The sequence below is a fragment of the Ptiloglossa arizonensis genome, chromosome 13 (genome assembly GCF_051014685.1).
Source record: "Ptiloglossa arizonensis isolate GNS036 chromosome 13, iyPtiAriz1_principal, whole genome shotgun sequence".
Lineage (NCBI taxonomy): Eukaryota > Metazoa > Arthropoda > Insecta > Hymenoptera > Colletidae > Ptiloglossa > Ptiloglossa arizonensis.
Window position 1 is genome coordinate 3292148 of NC_135060.1, and position 13913 is coordinate 3306060.

The 13913-nt window shown below is 41.5% G+C and overlaps 1 protein-coding gene across 6 annotated transcripts in view; it reads left to right on the plus strand.

Moving 5' to 3' along the window:
- Window positions 1-13913, plus strand: part of Scalloped (TEA domain transcription factor 1 homolog scalloped) — a 240967-nt gene that overhangs the window by 95507 nt on the left and 131547 nt on the right. For 3 of the 6 annotated variants that reach the window (XM_076325392.1, XM_076325397.1, XM_076325393.1), the window contains exon 2: window positions 7417-7497. The exons of 2 other annotated variants lie outside the window; for them this stretch is intronic. In XM_076325392.1, the coding sequence (XP_076181507.1) occupies window positions 7461-7497 (37 nt within the window). In that variant the 5' untranslated portion in view covers window positions 7417-7460. Of the gene's footprint in view, window positions 1-7380; window positions 7498-13913 lie in introns of all 6 variants that reach the window. One more of the 6 variants, XM_076325394.1, reaches the window with a different exon arrangement.

Below are 13913 nucleotides of genomic sequence, written 5' to 3' on the forward strand. Positions count from 1 at the left end.
GGAGGGGAAATACGCGTTACGTAATCTACGGGATGGGGTCAAGTGGATTTAAAAAAAAAAAAAAAAAAAAGAAAGAGAAAGAAACGTACCTACGCTTTATCTATTTAAATACGCAGTTGTGATCCACGTTAGCGATTAGCTCGTAGATTAACCGTTGGACGACCAGCCATCTACGACAGATCCTCGGCCGGTGACCTCGCCGGGAATTCAAACAAATTTCTTTACCGCCGGCGTTTAAATAATGTTTCAGTTTCGCTATAATACGCCATTGAAAATACGCGAGGCGATTCATGGTAATTCGTCGACGAATTTACATAGGAATCAGCTCCGAGGGAGTTCGTGGGGGTTATTAGAATTTCATTAGAATCGGTCGGAGAGGACAGCCGGGACGTTGCAGGGTCGCTTTTTAAGTTTCTTTTCGAAACTTTCTGCCTACTTTTATTTTTTAACGAATCTCGGAACGGTGTAACGGAAGAACGTAAACCAGTTCTGCGATTTTGTTTATTCTTTCGGGGAAACGATTTCGAAGATTGCCTTTGCGTATCGGAGCTAATGGAATACGTAACGAAAGAATCAACGAGTACCTCGGATTTCGAATCGAGGAGTAATTATTCCTTCCGGGTTCAGAATTGTATTATCAATCTGTCGAGATCCTATTGTCGCGACCGTCGAACGAAACGAACCGTCCTTTCTTACTTCGTAAGCGTAATTATAATTTCATTCGTCGACGAGCGTAAGGTGAATTTACGATATCGGAGCGAACCGATCTAACCACTGCTCTCTCGTCGATATCCGAAACGAAAAAGCAACGAACCGTTTCACTGTTCGAAATTAGTGTTACTCCAAATGGATCGATACTCCACTTCCACTTTTTCATCGAGTATTTAATGTCACGTCAATTGCCGCTATTAGCCATCAACGTCACAACACGTCCGGATCAGTTTTTACGATCTATTCTTACATTAGTTTATCGAGTGGATTTATTACTTTTCAAAAGGTTAGTATCTCGAAGTCCGCTCGATGTTATTAAAATTCCTTTTTTAAGTTCTATCCCACTCTATAAATCTAGCGGGCGATTAAAAATGTAGAGCAGTCGCGAAATACGTGCTCGAAAGCGGAAATCTATTTCGACAAAATCTACAAATTTCTGAAATTACTCGCGGAATCTATTACGATATATTTGGATCGGTCGACGTTTTTATTTAGATCTTTTCGTACCGTTCGCTCAAAATTCGTCCGATTCTATAATTGCGAGGTTTTGACCACTTTTTCGACGAACAATATCTCCGTTTACAGCTGTAAAAACAATACCAGAAAAAAATTCTATATACACCAACGATCTCGTGCATAGAAAAATCCTTTATTTGTTAAAAAATTCCGTTCTCACGTTAAATTCGTCCAAATTCGAAATAAAATTAGAATGTTGGTCACACCGATAACATTCACCCTCGGTGAACCTTCGACTGGTCGTGTCATCGAGAAAATTAATCCTCTCTTTGGAATTTTAGTAAGGATGACTGCTACGCGACGATATTTAAAATAAATCGTAAAGTAAATACACCGGTATCCATAAGGTTGGAAGAGTTTGCGAGTCGGTGATTCGGCGATGCGGTGTTCGTTTCAGCGTTGGTACGGAAGATAATGAATTTGAATGTTTCGAGAAGCGGTGCAATTTTCCGGGAATCTTATCCAGATTCACCTTTGCGAGTAGATCACGCCGTTGTGTACCACGTAGCTTCCTAATGCCCGGGGCATCGTTCTCGATGTCTCGATGACGCCTAAGGCAGGGTTCACCCTCGAGATTCCTTTCCGCGTAGAGAAGAGCGTTCCTCGAGACTTTGCATTCTTTCGTGGATACTCAGCTTTATACCCGGAAGCTCACCTTGTCGTGAATTTCTTTTTTTCCTTTTCCTTTTTCTTTTTCTTTTTATTTTTAGCGAGTTCAAAAGAGGCAGGACAAAAGGTAGCGCAGCCACGGCTCGCACACCAAATAGACGAGAAAATAAACAACAGTTACCGTACTTCTATTACTATTATTCACGGTGAAACTCGTATCGCGCGATCCTTGATATTCGTGCGAATATTTTTCACCGCGCTTGAGTGGATACGCTTGCTCGCCACGACCTAAACGAATACGCGGAGATCCTATAATTTGCATTTGTACGACCATTCTCGAGCTACAAATGTATCTTATTAACGTTGATTTTAGTCTCCGTCCGTCGACCGGATTCGCGCTACGAGTTTCCATCTCGTACCGACGTTGATTTCGCGTATACGACAATTTACGATCTTTGTTGTTGGCATATGCAGGGTGTCGTTGCGTAATATCCACCTCGATGATCGATTCGGCACTTAAGAGCGACACAAGTCGGTACGTGCTCGAAATTGTCCGTGATTCTTGTTTTTTTCTTTTTTAATAAAATTTACTGTATCGCGACGTAAGAACATTTAATTTATGACTGGTCCGGATGTAAAATATGACGTAAAAGTTTCAAAATATCGACGAAAGATCATTCTCATCGAGTATCGTCTATTTACAAAGTTTGAAGATTTCCTAAATCAAAATTTGTAACGCGTTCATTGTTTCCCAGTATTTCTCTGTTACTTTCACCGTGATACTTTGATCGTTATAAACTGAGAAACAAAAGGGAGCAAACTGTAACGAAAGAATGGAAACGGTTGATTTTTTTTATCGTGATCGGGGAACGTATCAGTCAATTCGAAATAATCGATTTAAATCTAGCCGAAGATACACGGTACGAACTTGCAATCGGAATTGGGTAACATCGGATTGTAAACGAAGAGGAATTTAAACGATGCTCTTGCAAAATAGACTATCTCGCGAACGTGTTAAAAATTGAAAAACATCGATCAAATAAGTTTAAAGCGGTGAAAGAAATCTTACGAAACATCGAGTTGGTTTCTCGCAATTAAAATCTTTGAAACGAACAAGGATGTACAATCGTTATCCCGATTGTTTTCTTCGTGCATTTACGAGCTTTGTGTTATAATAATCGTGAAATTTTAATTTTCACCTTGTACAATTCTGTCATTTCTACTTGTAACGTGTCTTGTGAAAACAGATAGGCCTGGCAAGAACGATTGACGATTTTCTTCACGGGAGACTGTATATTCCGTTTGACGATATTTCCTAGTAACAGCTAGTTCTGTGTCCTAGCAACCTGTATCCGTTTACCTTCACAAGAGGTGCTTAAACTGATCACCTTGCATCCCAATGCAAGCCTGTCAGCGTCTTGTCATTGATCTTCTTATCCTGTCGACACATCCATGCGTTACACGTAGTTACTTGGAAAGCTTGTTCGATTCTCCGCCGGAGTATTTCAATATCGTCAATGGACGTTCAGCGTGCAACGGATTTCACACGACCCCGCACGTAAAAATCCAATGAATCCAAGTCCGGGGATACTGTTTACGGAATAGTCGACAAGATCCTACGTAACTTATCGTTCATCGTCCGTAAACACTCGAGTGGAATCGGTTGCACCTAGTAACTTTGCATTTACGAATTGTTTCGTTTCGAATACAAGATTTCGAAATCGATCCATAACGTTTCGAAATTTCATCGCGCGTATTGATTCACAATTTCAGCGATCAGGATATTCAAAACGACTAGCTTCGAAGCTACGCGTGCGTTTATTTATTTAAATCGGTTCTTCGAAAAGTGCAACGCGGAGCTCGCTTCGATTTCAAACTAAAACGAAACTGAACGTTATTTTATTATTCGAAGTTCTTGATTCGTCTTCGAAGTGGGTCCCACGTATTATAGAACACGGGCTGTATACAGCCAACGAAGTATATTGTATACACCTTTGACGAAGCGACAGAGAGATGTTTCCTTTGCTCGCAAATTATGTCGCATGAATGTTACATGGGAATAAAACTACGTGTTTCAAGTATGCGCAAGAATGACGATCACTTCGGAGAATAGTTACGTTTGTATACTTTCAACGGAATAATATCAATCGACCGTACCGGAACAATTTTCAGTGAATTTTCTGGAATTCGATCGAGATAACTTCTGCATCGCAGTACCGCGATAATAATATTCGAAACACGATGGATGCTCCGATCGACGTTGTTTTTCCGCGAAACGTATCACGGAAACGGTATTTAAACCGTGTACTCGAGTAGCCGTTTACTTATTTTTCGGACACGAAATAAGATTACCGGTTTTATCGTCCACGTTTCGAAGAGATCAACGCTAATAACTCCAAGTTTGAACAGACTTTCGTCGTACGAATTTCATCCTGTATAATTTACTTCACTCGATAAAGTGTCGCGAACATTACGGTGATACTATTTCGAGAACTATCGAAAAAGTGAACGGTCGAGTATTTATTTCGATAACTCGATAAATCGTGTTCCAACGGATCGACTCTTTCTGGTATTCTCTCTCGGAGTTCGACCGATGTCTGTTTTATTCGTTTCGGTGCGAAACGTCTCTCGTCTTCCCCGTACATATTTTTCTTTCTTTTTTTCCCCTCGATAAATTGGTTCGCGACAATTTGTAAAAAGCGAACTCGTGACAGCTTTTACGCGCGGACGAATTTCTGAAAATACGAAAGATGTCTCGATCTATTTTTAAATTCCGCGATCGTGCCAGCCACTCTCTGTTGCTGCTCGATTTACGAGCTCGAAAATCGTTTTGCACCTCATTTGTTTCATCATTCGGGACAATTTTGTATCGTCGGTGCTCAAAAATCCCAATAGAAACGAAAGCGGACCAAACGACGCGGATTTACTCGCGTTGATCTTACAAAAATGTTCGTCGAATTAACAATTAATACCTAATCGTACTCGAAGATCGGTAAATCATTCTAAACGTTCGTTCTCGTTTATTCTTTCGCATAAAATCGCTCGTTACCACTCGCTAAGAAACACCTCGTGCAACGTCTCAGAATTCAAACTTGCAGGTGAATATTGCATCTGCGATATCCGAATGAACGTAAAACGAAAAGTATTCGAAAAACATGCGAGTCAAGAATCATTGGGCGCGTACAGGGTGGCTTCACTGTTCTCGTTAATTACTCTCGACATCGAGTTTTTTTTTTCTTTTTTCTTCTTTTTTTTCATACTGGCGGAGAACGGTGATTCGAAGCGCACGTTGCGTAACCCGAACTGGATACAGGGAACGCGAGCGTGCACGTTATATTTGCAATATGTAACTTGTTTGTTCGCGAACGCTCGTCTCCACGCTTTCCGAAGATGCTCGTGAGCGTAACCGTGAGTCGCTCCGCTCGTAGATTATAACGCGGCGATTTCACTGAGCTGCCGCGTGAAAGTCGGGACGTCCGGTCCTTTCCAGCTAATGCAAGAAAAACTCGCTCGCGTACACCTTGTTATTAGATTCTGCCTCTGCGCCAGGGCTGGCTGCAATTTCTTGCGTTTGTCTTTTAAACGAGATCTCGGTTATCGAGTATTCGCAGTATTTACGTAACCAGAGAGAGAGACACGCGTAGCTATACAATGCTTTCGAGTACTTCGACCTGATCGAAACGCAAAGGGGATGGACACCCAAATACGAACGAAAGAGTTCGTTGTGGTTATTTTATTAGCGTTTGCTTCGTTGCACTCGCTTTAAGAAACGATGTCGCAGAGAACGCAGATCGTCGAGTGTCGTTTAAAAAAAAAGTAATATATTTGTAATAGTTCGAATAAAAGTAATATACCTTTTTCTATTACCATTTCTCAACATTTTTAGGCTGTTTACAGGGAAGAGGAAAGATTGTATCGAGAGACACGTTACTGTAATATAAAAATGATAACGTCGAGAGTGGGATACGATAATGGAAGTTGATCGAATAAAAAAATATTGATCCGGGGATCAAAGAAACGGTTAACTTTTATTTTTTTTTTAGATTTTGTTACCACCGTGGTATTTTTACGAAAACAACGTTTACCTTGCGAGCTTTTTTTTAAAAATAGTTCCCGCGGTACGGATATTTTTAAATTTGCGCAATAAAAGTTCCATGGAAATAGTTACTTCGAAACTTTTATTGCAAGCCACCTAAATAACTCACGATGTCTGGCTACCGCGCACACCGTGCACGTAACATTGTAAATATTATGTTTACCTTCGGTAACGTAATAAGTTACCGAATCGGTATCGAGCATTCGTTACAACGTAAATGTGTACCGATCGAGAATACATTTTCGGTATCGATGAACAAAGTGTCTGTTCTCGTTGCGCAAGAATTTTTATTTTTAATTTTTGTAAATTCTATTCCAAGCGAAACTCTTATTCGCAGGAACGTTGTTTGTTTGTTCTCATCGGAACGTACAGAGCGAGAGATTGTTTTAAAAATGTTCCGTTCGAATGAAACCTACTTGAAAAGTTGCACAAATTGTATAATTGTTTCAATGACTACGCGAATCGATTCGAATAAGAACACGATGTAATTTTTTTATACATTTAAATTTCTTGGGAGGACACAAGTCACGATTACGGTTATTCCCGCTTTCGAGTGACAATTTTTATATCGAATTTTAACAAAGTAATCACGCTCCTACTGTCTGTGTTTACCAGACGCGACTCGTAAAATTTCATTCGTCAATGAGAATTGAAATTTGTATTTTTTTCATTGCAATTTCACCGATGAAAATAAGTTCAATCGCGAACACATTCGGACCGTTTTTTCGACTGTACGTAAAATGAAATTAATTTTCATCGAGAGAACGCTGTAGATTCGTTGATGAAATTCTCGTGAAGATACAATGAAAAATATAACAAATTTTATTTCGCATTCGTTTTCAACCGGAAAACTTCGTCGATCCGTTGATAAAACTTTCATACAGATATAACGAAAAGTGTAACAAATTTTATTTCACTTGGAAGTTTCGGTCACCGATTGCACGTATTGCAATTGTATTCACTTTACTCGCCAAACGGTACACACGATATTCAGTCTCCGCGGATAAAAATCGAGCACACCCATGGTTTCAATTTTATTTTTGCTTTTTTCATTTATTTATTTACGGTTTAACCGGTTGAAAGTACAGAAACGATACAAATAAGAGTGACAACGAACGCGCGAGAAACGATGGAAAATCTAACGTGGTTAAATTGAACGAAAAATAACATCGAGGAAGAAAAACGTGTACAAAGGGTCTATAAAAACACGGAACGAAGGTAGAGTTGAACGAACGTAAAATATGTTTTTGTACACGTGTACAAAGGTGGATGATTTTGTCACTCGAAAACAGGAATGGCTCCGAGAGTTTACTGTCATCGATGCAAACGGATAACGCGAATAAGATCGAAACGCGTACGTAGGCGAAACGGTTGTTTAAAATATGTTACCAGCATTTTGAACGCACTTGGCGAATATTCAACGTTCGCATTATTTCGAATGTTCACAGTTTTCTACATGTACGATCTCACTGTCTGCATTGTAGGTGCACCCACGTCGCCGTCATCCTGACCTGCCCGAGAAATCCTCATGAAAGACTGGGAACTCAGTACTCAGAATAGCATCGGTATTGTAGCCATTTCTTTTTTTATTTTTTTCCCCTTTTTATTAAGCGGACCGCCATCGATCGCAATTATTCGTTGGAATGTTGTTCTCTCTTTGCTATCTATTTGTTTCCTGATTTTTCTTCCTTGAATGCGATGCTGATGGTGGTTGGTGGTGGTGGTGGTGTTGGTGGTGATGGTGCTGTGTATCACTGTTATTGTTATTGCAGCGTACGACGAAGGGAATCGATGACGCTACCGATACGTTAGCAAAGAAATGCCTAGAAACTTTCGTTGCGGCGTGTTGCGTAATCTTCTTCGCGCGATTATTAATTTCGTTTCTTTCGCTCGCGTAACGTTACGTTTCCACCTTGTCGATATTGAATTACGTTTACGTAACCAGTTGTTAAAAATCGCGAAACGTTTGCGCGATATTCGCGCCGCGAGGATTTTACCTTTCCGTTCTTCGAAAAGTCGTTTCGTTTTCCAAAATGGAGAATATACAATTTGATAAAGTGTTTGTACAGTCTAAAAGAATCGTGTTTCATTTTCATCGAAAGAAACGAAATGACTCGAGGAACAACCCAATATTTTGCACCGAAATGGGTGCAAGTTTCACGACGAGAAAAGTGTCGACGAAGTAAATAATTCGCGGCACAAATTCGTAATAATTCGCCACTCGAAGTCCCGATCGATGATTCGATACTCGACTTCCCGATGAAGAATTCGATCCTCGAATATTTGCACCGCTAACATTTCGATCCTCGGATACACGCATCGTTGATATTTCGGAACTCGAATACCCGTATTAACGATATTCGAAGTTCGTGGCGTTCGATCGCCGATAGAATATTCGTAACGGCGAATAACTCGAATCGCGGTTGCCCTACGCGGAACGCTATGCGCGGGCGTGCAGAAGCGTGGAGCACTGCCAAGAAGTCGTCCTTCTGCTAGAATCGATTCAATTAAAATATCGTCGCACGTCGCCTCGCGGGTATTCCCAACCCCTCGTCGAACCTCACCCCTCTACCCTCTACCCTCTCGCCGAAAGTTTCCCGAAGAAACGCAAGGGCCCCGGATTCCAGCTACCGCAAATAGAGTGATCGTCTCGCCTGACTCTTAACGCGAACTCTCCGCGAGCGAGCGTGTGTACGATAATTGTCTCTGTTGTCCCCCTTCCGGTTCTTCGTTGAATCGATTGCCGCGAAACACGGGCTCGAAGCCAGTTGCGCCGCAAAAGCTTCAACGGCCGTCCTTTCCTACAATTCGCGGATTTCTCTCTTATTCTCTCTTTCTCTCTCTCTCTTCGTCTATCTGTGTTTCTCTCTCTCCATGGTCTGTCTCCCCCATTTCTCTCTCTCTCTCTGTGTGTATTTCTCTCTTTCACTCTCTCTCTCCTTCTGTCTGTCTCTCTGGCTCTCCCTGTAGCCGTCTCGGGCTCTCTCGGTCGCTCTATCCCTCCGTCTCTCTTGATCCGAGCCGAGAGTGGCCGCAACCGCGAATTACTTCGCAATTTCCCGAAATTGCGCAATCCGTGCAGGCTAATGGCCACCGGACTGCCGTTTCTGGTCGGGCAGCTCGGGGGCGCGGGAGCGTTCGGAAGGTTGACGTAGCGGGGTGAGGTGTCGGAGGGCGACGGGGTTGGCGGCAACTCGGTACGCTCGAAGGGATGGACCGGCGAGGGGGTGGCGAGGGAACCATTAATTAAGCAAAATCATAAACCCGGCGGGCCGGAGCCCGAACGAGCGAGCGAGAGAGCGAGCGAGAGAGCGAGCGCGCGAAGCGGGCGCCGCGCGGTTTGCATTGAAAAATACAAACGCCGGGGCCCCGTTACTTTCACGAACGAGATCTCGCTCTTTACCGTGCCGCAATGCACTCTGTTCTCTCTGCGCGGACTGCATCGCGCTGCAGTTTGCGTCAGAAGGGATTTTATCATTGACACCATTGGCGTAGCGATTAAGGTGCGCACGCCGCGCACCGTACCACCGATTCGTTTCTTTTTTTCTTTCAACGTTTCAAACAGTCCGCAGCTTCTTCCTCGCGGACTTTTCCTTACGAGCGAATCAAAATTTACCGCTCGAGGGTAGTTCGCGCCCCTCCCCCGAAGCATTCTTTTATTTGCGTTCTCCTTTACGCGTCGTGCAATTTTTCCCGACCCCTTGACGCGAAGCGGGTCCGATTTTTCGTTAATCGACGATCCACGTCGAACAACGCCGCGTATGTACAAGGTGATTCGTGTGGATGTACTGCGAATATACGTGTTTACACTTAAGGGGGTGAATTTACCCACCAGGATGAGTAAAAAATGTCCTGCGAACGTATGTCCTGTATGCTTTAATTGTCGAGTTACGAACGATCGATGAAACTGTTCGAAGCTTTGTTCTTCGATGCTTAAAATCTATTCTGCATTCAACGGACGTCAACAATGTACTGTGCACAGTTGAGAAGATGACCTACGGAAGAAATCGAGGGTCGTATCGGCCTTCTGCGATTACTGATCGGTAAAAATTGATCGATGTTGTCCACATTCTTCTACAACATGCTTCTACAACATACTACCTTAATACACGAGTCATCTTTTCAGTTCCCAACTGTACACGATCTACGAGGAAGGACACGAAATAGATACGAAACTGTTCGCAAAGCTTTGAATATTTTCTTCGATCGTTCGTAACTCAAAGACTAAGGTATATAAATTGCGTTTGTAAGACATTTTTTATTCGTCTTGGAGCGTAGATCGACCACCCTGAACACATGTACGCGTATTCACGAATCACGCTACACGTATATATTTATCGATAGGGGAGTTTATACGGGGACTGCAGAGTGGATTCGTTACATCGTTTTCGATTATTCAGGGAATCGCGCGATCCGCGACAAACGGCTTCGAATATTTAATAGCGTTCGAATCGGACATCGGTTTCGTTCGTGTACGTATGTATTTCGGTGTCGTTGACGCTCCGCGTAACACGATTCGACTCGTACACGGAGAGTTCGTCGAGATCGTTCGAAAACTCGATCGATGGGGTCCTATCGGTCGATAGAGACGATCGAAGTGTATATATTTCGAGAAAAATTTTCTACGCTCGTTTTGGCTCCGTTCCAGACTTTGATTACGTTCCGACCTACTATTTATATTAACGAGAAGACGAATTACGAGAATTTTAAAAATATTCCCGCAAAGTTTGCTCGTTGTATCGAATATCGGTAAGGTAACGACAACGCTCGAGCGCGGTTTAAAAATAATGATATATTTTCAAGTTTCGAGACTAGTTTTTCAAACACAATTTCCCATGGCTCGAGAAGAACCAGTTTGGGTACGAGGTATCGTTGGTAAATAATATTTGTACATTCTGCGACGCACGAATAAACACTCGACCGATTCGATAAACGTTGCGTGAAAATCGATGTGTGTTTATTTTTATTCGTTCGATTATTCGAACGAAACTCTGTCTCTCTTTGTTAAACACTGGCATTGACCGTGTTAATTGTCGATTACAAAACCGAGTACAAACTTCGCGTACCGTTTCGGTTTATTCTAGACGCGAAACAACAATTGCGAAATAATACCTCGCATAATTTCCCGAGTATCGCGAGTTTCCCTCTATTATTGAAACGTTAGAAAAAATCGGGGAGTTCGATTACACCCCCAACCGATAAACCATTGCTCACGTTATTGTAATTTACCGTTTCCTTGTCGCGTTTGCTTAAACGGAAAAAGAATATTAACGATTCGTACTAGTCTCTGTGTAAATTTGTATTTTTGTCCACGCACGCGCCATGTTAAAAATCCGAGGATAAAGTATCTTTCAATTAAATCGAAGTTGAAGAAAATTTTCAAGAAATTTTATCGAAACGCTCGATTAAATCAAAATCGAGTACACGGAACATTAATCGAATTATCCTATTCCTTTTACGAAATAAGAGAATAATTTTCCACGATTATTCCCGCACGGTTGCATCAATTTGGAATTATCGGTAATGAAAAACGGAAGTCTCTGATGCGTAAATAGCGTCTAACTTGTCGAGAAACAGGGCGAGATCAAAGATCCCTCCAGAGTCGTGGTCGGTTCGATCGGAATCAGCGCCAAGAAAAATACAGTAGCCGTCAGTTTTCGCTCGTTTTCTCTCGGTGGTTTTCAACGGACGGCGCGAGCAGAGTAATTATCGAAGAGGCTAATTGTCCGTAGTGCTTCTTGCGATAACTTCGTCAACGTCAATCCGATCGGGCCCAATTACGATTTCCGTGAACGCGGCTCGGGGTCGTGTGCCGCCCCGGTTTCGTGATACGTATCTCTTTCACCGGGGAAAAGAATAGAAAGTAAAAAAGTTACCGGTACCCCGCTAAACGTGGCCGAGGCACGGTTGGTAAAAATCCTCTGGCTACGATATATTCGTAACTGTGCCGGTTGTTACGCAGTTTCGAAGTCGAGTATTAAAATAACCGACAGATTGTCCCGGTTATAAATCCGAGCTCGTATCGCGATAGAACGGCCGGTTATCCGGTACCGATTATTCGAATTTTCAATGATCGTTCGGTGTTGATTGTCTGATTCGGGATCTCTCGGATCGGACATTCTTCTGGTCCATGGTATTAAGTTTAGCTCGGAACTTAAAATATTGGCAACGGATAGCCCTCCCGTGGTTAGTACCGTGTTACACGTATGTCAAAACCGTGTGAAATGAAACCGTGTTATACGATACTCCGAAGCATCGCTTCTCGAGGGGTCTGTCAGGATTGGAGCCCAAAATATTGGATGATATTTGAGATTTTTTTTTTTCTTTATTTTTTCTTTTTCTTTTCTTTTTTTTTGGAGAAAATTATTCGACGAACGGATTTAAAACTTTGCGAAACTGTTTATTTGCGTTTTGCAACGGGGTGGGAATATTTTCGGGTAAAAAGAAAAGTAAGCGCTAAAGAAGGAACGAGAACGATATTTATATCGCGTAAATCTGGATATTCTCCGAACGAGAAGAAATATGAAATGTGGAATATCGAGAAAGTTACCGCGCGTTGAAGCAAACGTTTGACTTCCTCAATTTTTATTTCTTAGTCGAATGATAAACAAATTTTTTTTTGAGGTAAAATGGTTTGTTTTAGTTGATACGACATTTCGAGAAAAACGACTTTAAGGAAGTCCTGTAATGATGTCAATTTTTTAAATTCCACCGTAATTCTGTCATCGTAATATTTTTAGGACTTAGTTTAAGAGAAACTGTATAAATCCCTTCAACTTTTCTACTTACAACTTCATTTTACGAAACGAAATTATTAACGATCTCCGGGTTCGTAAAACTACGGGTATATTTTTTTATATAAACAAAGTTTTCTGATATTCCACAATAGTAAAAAGTGTATCTCGTTTTCCATAATTTGTTACGCCTTTGTAAAATTTTAACACGGCCCCCTAAACGATCGTGAGCCATGGTTTAAGAAACTATTATTGTTACCAAAGTCGTATACTATAAAATTCGTTCACGATTTCAAAAATTTGACATTAATTTTCGTACAGACGCGTGGATGTCTGCAGAACTCTCCATTTACTTATTTTTTCGTTACGTATCAATATCAATTTTCCTTGTATCTTCTCGAAATTATAATTCATTCGTTTTGATTCGAGATCTCGTTTCTAAACAATTCTTGCTCACCTTGAATATTCATATCTTCAAATCCTTCGGTGAACAAGGAGCACCATCTACTGCACAATAGTGTTATGGGTTGGTTACCTGTACAATTGGCCTGATCTGTAACTCTTTGTTCGCAGCTTTCAATGTGTTTAAGTGTTTGTTAACGTGTATCTGTTCGTTCCTCGGGCACGAGTAGTTCGTTTAACTCTTTAGAAACGATTCAGACGTTATGGTAAACCGGTAAACCAGTAGCACAATAAAATTCTTATTGCGTACTGAATTGAAATCGGTTGCTAAGCCGAGCCCGGTATTTATTGTCGGTTAACATCACAATATCTCGCGTAAAGTCGATCGGAAGGCGTAGGACTGAAAAAAAAAGAATAGAATGCAAGTTTTATTACATTCTCAGCTGAAACCACAGATCAAATCGTTCGATATTTATGACGGTATCTCGCGTACGCTCGATCGGAAGTAGATTGTCGGTCAACTCGTTGGAATCGTCTTGAAACGCTCAATTAGACCAACGTAGCCAATGTACGCTGCTCCATTTAAACGAAAGTAAAGAAGGCGATTGCAAAATCACTGCGTCCAATAACGTAATGGAGATACAATTCGATCATCGCGTTCCTTTTTCTCGAACAAGTTTCTTTTTTCGTGCACTGTCTCGAGTCATCGATAGATCGAAAACGATAATAGTTTTGTTAAAATATTTAAATATTTCTATCGCTGAGACAAGTTTCTGAAGAAATGTAGAAATTGGAAACGGGAGTAACGTTGTTTTAGCACGATATAAAGATTTGTCGCGTTCGTT